The sequence below is a fragment of the Pseudophryne corroboree genome, chromosome 4 (assembly GCF_028390025.1).
Source record: "Pseudophryne corroboree isolate aPseCor3 chromosome 4, aPseCor3.hap2, whole genome shotgun sequence".
Classification (NCBI taxonomy): Eukaryota; Metazoa; Chordata; class Amphibia; order Anura; family Myobatrachidae; genus Pseudophryne; species Pseudophryne corroboree.
Window position 1 is genome coordinate 934,738,288 of NC_086447.1, and position 13,746 is coordinate 934,752,033.

Consider the following 13,746-nt stretch of genomic DNA (forward strand, 5'->3'; position numbering starts at 1 on the left):
TCACAGCCGCCTCACCTCTGCTCTCTCCCTGACACTCCCTGGATCCCCAGCTCACAGCTGCCTCACCTCTGCTCTCTCCCTGACACTCCCTGTATTCCCAGCTCACAGCCGCCTCACCTCTGCTCTCTCCCTGACACTCCCTGTATCCCCAGCTCACAGCTGCCTCACCTCTGCTCTCTCCCTGACACTCTCTGTATTCCCAGCTCACAGCTGCCTCACCTCTGCTCTCTCCCTGACACTCCCTGTATCCCCAGCTCACAGCTTCCTCACCTCTGCTCTCTCCCTGACACACCCTGTATCCCCAGCTCACAGCTGCCTCACCTCTGCTCTCTCCCTGACACTCCTGGTATTCCCAGCTCACAGCTGCCTCCCCTCTGCTCTCTCCCTGACGCTCCCTGTATCCCCAGCTCACAGCTGCCTCACCTCTGCTCTCTCCCTGACGCTCCCTGTATCTCCATCTCACAGCTGCCTCACCTCTGCTCTCTCCCTGACACTCCCTGTATCCCCAGCTCACAGCTGCCTCACCTCTGCTCTCTCCCTGACACTCCATGTATCCCCAGCTCACAGCCGCCTCACCTCTGCACTTTCCCTGACACTCCCTGTATCCCCAGCTCACAGCTGCCTCACCTCTGCTCTCTCCCTGACACTCCCTGTATCCCCAGCTCACAGCCGCCTCACCTCTGCACTCTCCCTGACACTCCCTGTATCCCCAGCTCACAGCTGCCTCACCTCTACTCTCTCCCTGACGCTCCCTGTATCCTCAGCTCACAGCTTCCTCACTTCTGCTCTCTCCCTGACGCTCCCTGTATTCCCAGCTCACAGCCGCCTCACCTCTGCACTCTCCCTGACAGTCCCTGTATCTCCATCTCACAGCTGCCTCACCTCTGCTCTCTCCCTGACACTCCCTGTATCCCCAGCTCACAGCTGCCTCACCACTACTCTCTCCCTGGCAGTCCCTGTATCCCCAGCTCACAGCTGCCTCACCTCTGCTCTCTCCCTGACACTCCCTGTATTCCCAGCTCACAGCTGCCTCACCTCTGCTCTCTCCCTGACACTCCCTGTATTCCCAGCTCACAGCCGCCTCACCTCTGCTCTCTCCCTGACACTCCATGTATCCCCAGCTCACAGCTGCCACACCTCTGCTCTCTCCCTGACACTCCCTGTATTCCCAGCTCACAACTGCCTCACCTCTGCTCTCTCCCTGACACTCCCTGTATTCCCAGATCACAGCTGCCTCACCTCTGCTCTCTCCCTGACACTTCCTGTATTCCCAGCTCACAGCTGCCTCACCTCTGCTCTCTCCCTGACACTCCCTGTATTCCCAGCTCACAGCTGCCTCACCTCTGCTCTCTCCCTGACACTCCCTGTATTCCCAGCTCACAGCTGCCTCACCTCTGCTCTCTCCCTGACACTCCCTGGATCCCCAGCTCACAGCCGCCTCACCTCTGCTCTCTCCCTGACACTCCCTGTATCCCCAGCTCACAGCTGCCTCACCTCTGCTCTCTCCCTGACACTCCATGTATTCCCAGCTCACAGCCGCCTCACCTCTGCTCTCTCCCTGACACTCCCTGTATCCCCAGTTCACAGCTGCCTCACCTCTGCTCTCTCCCTGACACTCCATGTATTCCCAGCTCACAGCTGCCTCACCTCTGCCCTCTTCCTGACACTCCCTGTATCCCCAGCTCACAGCTGCCTAACCTCTGCTCTCTCCCTGACACTCCATGTATTCCCAGCTCACAGCCGCCTCACCTCTGCTCTCTCCCTGACACTCCCTGTATCCCCAGTTCACAGCTGCCTCACCTCTGCTCTCTCCCTGACACTCCATGTATTCCCAGCTCACAGCTGCCTCACCTCTGCCCTCTCCCTGACACTCCCTGTATTCCCAGCTCACAGCTGCCTCACCTCTGCGCTCTCCCTGACACTCCCTGTATCTCCAGCTCACAGCTGCCTCACCTCTGCTCTCTCCCTGACACTCCCTGTATCCCCAGCTCACAGCCGCCTCACCTCTGCTCTCTCCCTGACACTCCCTGTATCCCCAGCTCACAGCCGCCTCACCTCTGCTCTCTCCCTGACACTCCCTGTATCCACAGCTCACAGCCGCCTCACCTCCGCTCTCTCCCTGACACTCCCTGTATCCCCAGCTCACAGCCGCCTCACCTCTGCTCTCTCCCTGACACTCCCTGTATCCCCAGCTCATAGCCGCCTTACCTCTGCTCTCTCCCTGACACTCCCTGTATTCCCAGCTCACAGCTGCCTCACCTCCGCTCTCTCCCTGACACTCCCTGTATTCCCAGCTCACAGCTGCCTCACCTCTGCTCTCTCCCTGACACTCCCTGTATCCCCAGCTCACAGCTGCCTCACCTCTGCTCTCTCCCTGACACTCCCTGTATCCCCAGCTCACAGCTGCCTCACCTCTGCTCTCTCCCTGACGCTCCCTGTATCCTCAGCTCACAGCTTCCTCACCTCTGCCCTCTCCCTGACGCTCCCTGTATTCCCAGCTCACAGCCGCCTCACCTCTGCACTCTCCCTGACAGTCCCTGTATCTCCATCTCACAGCTGCCTCACCTCTGCTCTCTCCCTGACACTCCCTGTATCCCCAGCTCACAGCTGCCTCACCACTACTCTCTCCCTGGCAGTCCCTGTATCCCCAGCTCACAGCTGCCTCACCTCTGCTCTCTCCCTGACACTCCCTGTATTCCCAGCTCACAGCTGCCTCACCTCTGCTCTCTCCCTGACACTCCCTGTATTCCCAGCTCACAGCCGCCTCACCTCTGCTCTCTCCCTGACACTCCCTGTATCCCCAGCTCACAGCTGCCTCACCTCTGCTCTCTCCCTGACACTCCCTGTATTCCCAGCTCACAACTGCCTCACCTCTGCTCTCTCCCTGACACTCCCTGTATCCCCAGCTCACAGCTGCCTCACCTCTGCTCTCTCCCTGACACTCCCTGTATCCCCAGCTCACAGCCGCCTCACCTCTGCTCTCTCCCTGACACTCCCTGTATCCCCAGCTCACAGCCGCCTCACCTCTGCTCTCTCCCTGACACTCCCTGTATCCCTAGCTCACAGCCGCCTCACCTCTGCTCTCTCCCTGACACTCCCTGTATCCCCAGCTCACAGCCGCCTCACCTCCGCTCTCTCCCTGACACTCCCTGTATCCCCAGCTCACAGCCGCCTCACCTCTGCTCTCTCCCTGACACTCCCTGTATCCCCAGCTCACAACCGCCTCACCTCTGCTCTCTCCCTGACACTCCCTGTATTCCCAGCTCACAGCTGCCTCACCTCCGCTCTCTCCCTGACACTCCTTGTATTCCCAGCTCACAGCTGCCTCACCTCTGCTCTCTACCGGACACTCCCTGTATTCCCAGCTCACAGCTGCCTCACCTCTACTCTCTCCAGACATTCCCTGTATCCCCAGCTCACAGCCGCCTCACTTCTGCTCTCTCCCTGACACTCCCTGTATCCCCAGCTCACAGCCGCCTCACCTCTGCTCTCTCCCTGACACTCCCTGTATCCCCAGCTCACAGCCGCCTCACCTCTGCTCTCTCCCTGACACTCCCTGTATCCCTAGCTCACAGCCGCCTCACCTCTGCTCTCTCCCTGACACTCCCTGTATCCCCAGCTCACAGCCGCCTCACCTCCGCTCTCTCCCTGACACTCCCTGTATCCCCAGCTCACAGCCGCCTCACCTCTGCTCTCTCCCTGACACTCCCTGTATCCCCAGCTCACAACCACCTCACCTCTGCTCTCTCCCTGACACTCCCTGTATTCCCAGCTCACAGCTGCCTCACCTCCGCTCTCTCCCTGACACTCCTTGTATTCCCAGCTCACAGCTGCCTCACCTCTGCTCTCTCCCTGACACTCCCTGTATTCCCAGCTCACAGCTGCCTCACCTCTACTCTCTCCAGACATTCCCTGTATCCCCAGCTCACAGCCGCCTCACTTCTGCTCTCTCCCTGACATTCCCTGTATCCCCAGCTCACAGCTGCCTCACCTCTGCTCTCTCCTTGACACTCCCTGTATTCCCAGCTCACAGCTGCCTCACCTCTGCTCTCTCCCTGACACTCCCTGTATTCCCAGCTCACAGCTGCCTCACCTCTGCTCTCTCCCTGACACTCCCTGTATCCCCAGCTCACAGCTGCCTCACCTCTGCTCTCTCCCTGTCACTCCCTGTATTCCCAGCTCACAGCTGCCTCACCTCTGCTCTCTCCCTGACACTCCCTGTATTCACAGCTCACAGCTGCCTCACCTCTGCTCTCTCCCTGACACTCCCTGTATCCCCAGCTCACAGCCGCCTCACCTCTGCTCTCTCCCTGACACTACCTGTATCCCCAGCTCACAGCTGCCTCGCCTCTGCTCTCTCCCTGATACTCCCTGTATTCACAGCTCACAGCTGCCTCACCTCTGCTCTCTCCTTGACACTCCCTGTATTCCCAGCTCACAGCTGCCTCACCTCTGCTCTCTCCCTGACACTCCCTGTATTCCCAGCTCACAGCTGCCTCACCTCTGCTCTCTCCCTGACACTCCCTGTATTCCCAGCTCACAGCTCCCTCACCTCTGCTCTCTCCCTGACATTCCCTGTATCCCCAGCACACAGCCGCCTCACCTCTGCTCTCTCCCTGACACTCCCTATAACCCCAGCTCACAGCTGCCTCACCTCTGCTCTCTCCCTGACACTGCCTGTATTCCCAGCTCACAGCCGCCTCACCTCTGCTCTCTCCCTGACACTCCCTGTATGCCCAGCTCACAGCTGCCTCACCTCTGCTCTCTACCTGACACTCCCTGTATCCCCAGCTCACAGCTGCCTCACCTCTGCTCTCTCCCTGACACTCCCTGTATCCCCAGCTCACAGCTGCCTCACCTCTGCTCTCTCCCTGACACTCCCTGTATTCCCAGCACACAGCCGCCTCACATCTGTTCTCTCCCTGACACTCCCTGTATCCCCAGCTCACAGCTGCCTCACCTCTGCTCTCCCCTGACACTCCCTGTATCCCCAGCTCACTGCCGCCTCACCTCTGCTCTCTCCCTGACACTCCCTGGATCCCCAGCTCACAGCCGCCTCACCTCTGCTCTCTCCCTGACACTCCCTGTATTCCCAGCTCACAGCTGCCTCACCTCTGCTCTCTCCCTGACACTCCCTGTATTCCCAGCTCACAGCTGCCTCACCTCTGCTCTCTCCCTGATACTCCCTGTATTCCCAGCTCACAGCCGCCTCACCTCTGCTCTCTCCCTGACACTCCCTGTATTCCCAGCTCACAGCCGCCTCACCTCTGCTCTCTCCCTGACACTCCCTGGATCCCCAGCTCACAGCCGCCTCACCTCTGCTCTCTCCCTGACACTCCCTGTATCCCCAGCTCACAGCCGCCTCACCTCTGCTCTCTCCCTGACACTCCCTGTATTCCCAGCTCACAGCCGCCTCACCTCTGCTCTCTCCCTGACACTCCCTGTATCCCCAGCTCACAGCTGCCTCACCTCTGCTCTCTCCCTGACACTCCCTGTATTCCCAGCTCACAGCTGCCTCACCTCTGCTCTCTCCCTGACACTCCCTGTATCCCCAGCTCACAGCTTCCTCACCTCTGCTCTCTCCCTGACACACCCTGTATCCCCAGCTCACAGCTGCCTCACCTCTGCTCTCTACCTGACACTCCTGGTATTCCCAGCTCACAGCTGCCTCCCCTCTGCTCTCTCCCTGACGCTCCCTGTATCCCCAGCTCACAGCTGCCTCACCTCTGCTCTCTCCCTGACGCTCCCTGTATCTCCATCTCACAGCTGCCTCACCTCTGCTCTCTCCCTGACACTCCCTGTATCCCCAGCTCACAGCTGCCTCACCTCTGCTCTCTCCCTGACACTCCATGTATCCCCAGCTCACAGCCGCCTCACCTCTTCACTTTCCCTGACACTCCCTGTATCCCCAGCTCACAGCTGCCTCACCTCTGCTCTCTCCCTGACACTCCCTGTATCCCCAGCTCACAGCCACCTCACCTCTGCACTCTCCCTGACACTCCCTGTATCCCCAGCTCACAGCTGCCTCACCTCTGCTCTCTCCCTGACGCTCCCTGTATCCTCAGCTCACAGCTTCCTCACCTCTGCTCTCTCCCTGACGCTCCCTGTATTCCCAGCTCACAGCCGCCTCACCTCTGCACTCTCCCTGACAGTCCCTGTATCTCCATCTCACAGCTGCCTCACCTCTGCTCTCTCCCTGACACTCCCTGTATCCCCAGCTCACAGCTGCCTCACCACTACTCTCTCCCTGGCAGTCCCTGTATCCCCAGCTCACAGCTGCCTCACCTCTGCTCTCTCCCTGACACTCCCTGTATTCCCAGCTCACAGCTGCCTCACCTCTGCTCTCTCCCTGACACTCCCTGTATTCCCAGCTCACAGCCGCCTCACCTCTGCTCTCTCCCTGACACTCCCTGTATCCCCAGCTCACAGCTGCCTCACCTCTGCTCTCTCCCTGACACTCCCTGTATTCCCAGTTCACAACTGCCTCACCTCTGCTCTCTCCCTGACACTCCCTGTATTCCCAGCTCACAGCTGCCTCACCTCTGCTCTCTCCCTGATACTCCCTGTATTCCCAGCTCACAGCTGCCTCACCTCTGCTCTCTCCCTGACACTCCCTGTATTCCCAGCTCACAGCTGCCTCACCTCTGCTCTCTCCCTGACACTCCCTGGATCCCCAGCTCACAGCCGCCTCACCTCTGCTCTCTCCCTGACACTCCCTGTATTCCCAGCTCACAGCTGCCTCACCTCTGCTTTCTCCCTGACACTCCCTGTATTCCCAGCTCACAGCCGCCTCACCTCTGCTCTCTCCCTGACACTCCCTGTATCCCCAGCTCACAGCTGCCTCACCTCTGCTCTCTCCCTGACACTCCCTGTATTCCCAGCTCACAGCTGCCTCACCTCTGCTCTCTCCCTGACACTCCCTGTATTCCCAGCTCACAGCTGCCTCACCTCTGCTCTCTCCCTGACACTCCCTGTATTCCCAGCTCACAGCTGCCTCACCTCTGCTCTCTCCCTGACACTCCCTATATTCCCAGCTCACAGCTGCCTCACCTCTGCTCTCTCCCTGACACTCCCTGGATCCCCAGCTCACAGCCGCCTCACCTCTGCTCTCTCCTTACACTCCCTGTATCCCCAGCTCACAGCTGCCTCACCTCTGCTCTCTCCCTGACACTCCATGTATTCCCAGCTCACAGCCGCCTCACCTCTGCTCTCTGCCTGACACTCCCTGTATCCCCAGTTCACAGCTGCCTCACCTCTGCTCTCTCCCTGACACTCCATGTATTCCCAGCTCACAGCTGCCTCACCTCTGCCCTCTTCCTGACACTCCCTGTATCCCCAGCTCACAGCTGCCTAACCTCTGCTCTCTCCCTGACACTCCATGTATTCCCAGCTCACAGCCGCCTCACCTCTGCTCTCTCCCTGACACTCCCTGTATCCCCAGTTCACAGCTGCCTCACCTCTGCTCTCTCCCTGACACTCCATGTATTCCCAGCTCACAGCTGCCTCACCTCTGCCCTCTCCCTGACACTCCCTGTATCCCCAGCTCACAGCTGCCTCACCTCTGCGCTCTCCCTGACACTCCCTGTATCCCCAGCTCACAGCTGCCTCACCTCTGCTCTCTCCCTGACACTCCCTGTATCCCCAGCTCACAGCCGCCTCACCTCTGCTCTCTCCCTGACACTCCCTGTATCCCCAGCTCACAGCCGCCTCACCTCTGCTCTCTCCCTGACACTCCCTGTATCCCCAGCTCACAGCCGCCTCACCTCTGCTCTCTCCCTGACACTCCCTGTATCCCCAGCTCACAGCCGCCTCACCTCCGCTCTCTCCCTGACACTCCCTGTATCCCCAGCTCACAGCCGCCTCACCTCTGCTCTCTCCCTGACACTCCCTGTATCCCCAGCTCACAGCTGCCTCACCTCTGCTCTCTCCCTGACACTCCCTGGATCCCCAGCTCACAGCCGCCTCACCTCTGCTCTCTCCCTGACACTCCCTGTATCCCCAGCTCACAGCTGCCTCACCTCTGCTCTCTCCCTGACACTCCATGTATTCCCAGCTCACAGCCGCCTCACCTCTGCTCTCTCCCTGACACTCCCTGTATCCCCAGTTCACAGCTGCCTCACCTCTGCTCTCTCCCTGACACTCCATGTATTCCCAGCTCACAGCTGCCTCACCTCTGCCCTCTTCCTGACACTCCCTGTATCCCCAGCTCACAGCTGCCTAACCTCTGCTCTCTCCCTGACACTCCATGTATTCCTAGCTCACAGCCGCCTCACCTCTGCTCTCTCCCTGACACTCCCTGTATCCCCAGTTCACAGCTGCCTCACCTCTGCTCTCTCCCTGACACTCCATGTATTCCCAGCTCACAGCTGACTCACCTCTGCCCTCTCCCTGACACTCCCTGTATCCCCAGCTCACAGCTGCCTCACCTCTGCGCTCTCCCTGACACTCCCTGTATCCCCAGCTCACACCTGCCTCACCTCTGCTCTCTCCCTGACACTCCCTGTATCCCCAGCTCACAGCCGCCTCACCTCTGCTCTCTCCCTGACACTCCCTGTATCCCCAGCTCACAGCCGCCTCACCTCTGCTCTCTCCCTGACACTCCCTGTATCCCCAGCTCACAGCCGCCTCACCTCTGCTCTCTCCCTGACACTCCCTGTATCCCCAGCTCACAGCCGCCTCACCTCCGCTCTCTCCCTGACACTCCCTGTATCCCCAGCTCACAGCCGCCTCACCTCTGCTCTCTCCCTGACACTCCCTGTATTCCCAGCTCACAGCTGCCTCACCTCCGCTCTCTCCCTGACACTCCTTGTATTCCCAGCTCACAGCTGCCTCACCTCTGCTCTCTCCCTGACACTCCCTGTATTCCCAGTTCACAGCTGCCTCACCTCTGCTCTCTCCCTGACACTCCCTGTATCCCCAGCTCACAGCTGCCTCACCTCTGCTCTCTCCCTGACACTCCCTGAAACTTGCGCAAGATGCTATGGTTCCTATATCTTTACATGAAATAGCCACTCACTCAATATATCTGTGCTCACAGTAACTGCATTAAGTGATTGTTTATATAATACACTGTACGATTGCATATAAAGTGCACTCACAGCCTAAGCTTTGCCCAACTGAGTAGTAGAGGGAATTGAATAAGAGTTAGAATCTGTTGGCATACAGGTACATAGGCCTCTATGGCATTCTGGGTCTGTTTGGCATAGCAATGCACCTTGGTGTGGTCTGCACGCCATATTATCCATTGTGTGCTTCTGCATTACCTGGGTGTATGTATATAACATTCACTAGATCATTCACCCAAGGCTAAATGGAAATCAGAGTTTGCGGACGTGAAGCTCATATTAGTAAACAGAAATGTAATTCATAATTAATTGAGAGTTTTGCTGCTGCTGGAGCTGGGACTTCTGTTAACGCCGCTGTCATTTGCAGAACATCTGTTTGGTGGCAGAGTGCCCTGTAGGGTTCCCATCACACCGGAGTGGGGTGCAGTTGCCCTGTCTGTAGTCCGGGCCAGGCCATCCCTAGTGGTGCGGAGGAGGTTAATGTGATAAGCATTTTAGCTTCCTGAAACCATTACCTTATAGTGGACCACGGGGAAAATAAAATCAGCCTTGCATGATTAACACATGAGGGATACTTCTGTACGTTGATCTGCCCATGATTCATGAACTACGATGATTAGACTGTGCGTTTATGAAGCCCGGAGAATTAAACAAGATGGTGATCCACTAGCCAGGGCTTATTACTGTGTGTGGCAAAGCTGATATCACCTATTGGTCCTGGTTTGGGATAGGTGCGGATCATGATGTAACGTGCAGAGAAAGTAAGATTTGGGTGGGGCGTTCCCTAGCTCAGAGCTACATTACAGTGTAACTCCAAAGGTTTCCAGTAAGTTGTTAGGCTGCATGCAGAAGCAGACAGTATTTGCCCTGCAGGAAAGCACCCCTTTCGTTGCATCATGCTTTGTTCCAGGTACATAGGCCCTGATTCGGAAATGTACGTACGCATTCATGATGTTTATGCAGTTGAGCGACTATTGTCCGACTGCGTATATGTCACGGTCGCACTGCGCTAGTTCCAAGGTACTTTTGCAAAGTCGCCCGCAATAAGGATTTATTTGCAAAGTGACTGACAGTCAGAGGCCCTTTGGGGCGGTTATAGGGAGTGGCTGCAAAGACACAGGCGTGTCGTGACCGCTTTCAAGATGTACAGGATCGCAGACTTTTATGTTCTGTAGATTAATTAAGACTGCGTGATGGGGGATGTTCCATTTTCAGTGAGTGATGTGTGTAGTGGATCTTATAATGGTAATGAAGGTATGTTTAGAGAATATTACAATGTAGCGCCTGTACTGTAATGCGGCATAATGTTTACTGCAGGCATTATATAGCGGCATAATATGAGATGGAGAGCACTGTAATGTAACATAATATGTACTAGGGACACTGGCATAGTGTGAACTGGGGGCATAATGTGTACTGGTGGCACTACAATGTGGTATAATATGAACTGGGGGCACTATGTGTGCTGGTGGCACTACAATGTGGTATAATATGAACTGGTGGTGGCACTACAATGTGGTATAATAAAAATGGAGAGTACTGTATTGTAACATAATATGTACTAGGGACACTGGCATAGTGTGAACTGGGGGTATAATGTGTACTGGTGGCACTACAACGTGGTATAATATGAACTAGTGGTGGCACTATGAGTACAGGTGGCACTACAATGTGGTATAATATGAACTGGGGGCACTATGTGTACTGGTGGCACTACAATGTGGTATAATATGAACTGGTGGCACTATGTATACTGGTGGCACTACAATGTGGTATAATATGAACTGGTGGTGGCACTACAATGTGGTATAATATGAACTAGTGGTTGCACTATGTGTACAGGTGGCACTACAATGTGGTATAATATGAAATGGAGAGCACTGTATTGTAACATAAACATAATATGTACCAGGGACACTGTGTGGCATAGTGTGAACTGGGGCATAATGTGTACTGGCGGCACTACAATGTGGTATAATATGAACTGGGGGCATAATGTGTACTGGCGATACTACAATGTGGTATAATATGAACTGGGGGCACTATGTGTACTGGCGGCACTACACTCTGGTATAATATGAAATGGAGAGTACTGTAATGTAACATAATATGTACCAAGGACACTGTGTGGCATAGTGTGAACTGGGGGCATAATGTGTACTGGTGGCACTACAATTTGGTATAATATGAACTGGGGGCACTGTGTAAATTATTTGAACTAGGGCACTACTATGGGGCACTCACACTCTCTCTCCCTCTCGCACTCTCTCATTCTCTCTCTTCCTCTCGCTCATTCACTCTCTCAGACTCTCTCACATTCTCACTCACTCTGTTCTCCGTTCTCTCCCTCTCTCTCTCAATCACTCTCTCTCCCACACGTGTTTTTTATAGTGTAAAAAAATTGATTACGTTTAAAAAAAAATCTCCATTCATTAAAATAATGCATTATTCAAAGAATAAGCCTTTTTTTTTACTATACTAATGTAACAGAAGAGGTATTGTGGCAAACATTGGAAACCCCTAATAGAACGCCTGGGTCCCCCCCATCCTTTCCCCCCGTCCACGCTCCCCACAGCTATAGCTATATACTGTAAATCAGTAATTCCTGGGGTCTCTGTAATAAAGAATGGGAAAATCATTAAAGGAGGCAGTCTTTGCCCTTGGATACAAGACTGCTATGTGGATACACCGTGTTGTTGTATCCAATGCACAAAGCAGAGCAGGACCCGCACTGTAGCCAATTGCAGTTGCAGAATGAAAGCCCCGTGAATGCAGACAGGGTCATTTCCAGTGCAAAAGCATGAGACAGGATGTGTATCCATTGTTGGTGCAAACGTGTAGCTGATAAGATGCAATTTGCGCCTTTCCTTCTCCGCATATTGCGCTCTTTCAGCTGTATATACGCACTAACAATTTTACGCATCCTTTACTGACTGAGACATTCTGCTGTTAAGTCCCCTTTACGTCAAACTCTACATAACCCGCTTGTACCTACCCCTAGTGCAGTTCTTAGGGGGGTAGGTTTACTAACTTGTCATTTGTCAGCTGCCGGTGTTTGGCGGATTGGACCAATAGACCACTGGATTTAAAACGGCAATTGTGATAAATGCTAAACAAGCCTGATTTATCATTACAGTTCATGTTTTAGATCCATCGGTCAAAGACGCAAATTATGGGCGGCTTTCAGAAACGGCGGCACGGTAAATGCCCCCCTGTATGCCCTTTACTGGCAGTCATATACTATATATCCCGGACAGAGCACCTCATTAAGCTTCCGTTGCAGTTCCGCAATGCCCACCAACGCCCATCACCTGTCAACCTGCAATCGCATCCTGGCAAAATGCCATCGCAGAAGAAACGCAACTCGCGGGTCACGCATGCGCAATGCATTCCCAGCGCATGCTCAGGTGGCCGACAATCGTCCGATCTACGATTTAGCACCTGAAGCGGAATGAGGCCCAAGGGAGGCTCATTCCTCATAAGTTACTGTCATCACTCACCAGGCTTACACGTGTCACATTTCCTCCCGCGATAATTTGGCAGACACAGACAATGTCCGGTGATTGGGTCGCACGCTGTACTCGGCAAAGTTCCCATTGGGTCACAGTCACAGTCCTGGCAGCCCAAAGTGTTTTCCCCGGTCAGGTTGTACATATGGCGGATGCAGACGGTGCACCGCTGTCCTGTTACACCGGCCTTGCACTCGCACTGTCCCGTGTACTTGTCACAAGACTGAGAGCCGTCCGCTGTGCCCGATCTTTCACACTGGCAGGGCCGGCACGACACGGAGCCATTCTCGGTGAATGTGTAGTAGCCGTCCAGGCATTCATTGCAACGCCGTCCACCAACATTAGGCTGACAGAGGCATTGTCCTGTCACAGCATCACAAACTGTTCCAGCGATAATCCCGTCCGTGTCACACCGGCAAGGTTTACAACCGTCAGCATCCAACCCATAATAGATGTCAATACAGGTGTCACAGTTAAGTCCGCTGACATTCCTTCTGCATTTACATTGTCCGCTGGTTGGATTGCAGAATTGATTGATGGAGCCATAAGCGTTGCACGTGCATTGTATACAGCTATCCTGTCCAAATGTGTCTTGTCTGAAGCCCAGTTTGCAGCGGTCGCACCGAGGACCTGCAGTAATACAGATGAGAAGATTTACAGCACAAGTACAAACATAAACCAGCGAGCTCCACTAATACAATATAATATATAATACATCCAATATTCTACTTTATTTACACAACATTAACATTGCCGAGTGTTCTGTGCTCTGATAGATGTACTATTGAAATGTGACTTATTCCAAGAACAAAACTGGCGCGTTTACAACGCAGCTGTGGGGCTCATTTAGAGTTTTGGTAATGCAGAAAGTGCCTCACAGGAGGCGTCACGCAGCAGCAGCAAACGCACTAATATGGTAATGCAGCAGGAGGCGTCACACAGCAGCAGTGATAGCACTAATATGGTTATGCAGCAGGAGGCGTCACCCAGCAGCAGCGATAGCACTAATATGGTAATGCAGCAGGAGGCGTCATGCAACAGAGCGATAGCACTAATATGGTAATGCAGCAGGAGGCATCACACAGCAGCAGTGATAGCACTAATATGGTAATGCAGCAGGGGGTGTCACACAGCAGCAGTGATAGCACTAAAATGGTAATGCAGCAGGAGGT

General features: G+C 55.0%; 1 protein-coding gene across 1 annotated transcript in view; it reads right to left on the reverse strand.

The window, feature by feature from the left end:
• The window catches only part of USH2A (usherin), a 1,656,840-nt gene that overhangs the window by 1,313,841 nt on the left and 329,253 nt on the right, over positions 1-13,746 (reverse strand). Inside the window, exon 12 of the mRNA XM_063919430.1 lies at positions 12,566-13,204. Coding sequence (XP_063775500.1) covers positions 12,566-13,204 — 639 coding nt within the window. The remainder of the gene's footprint in view (positions 1-12,565; positions 13,205-13,746) is intronic.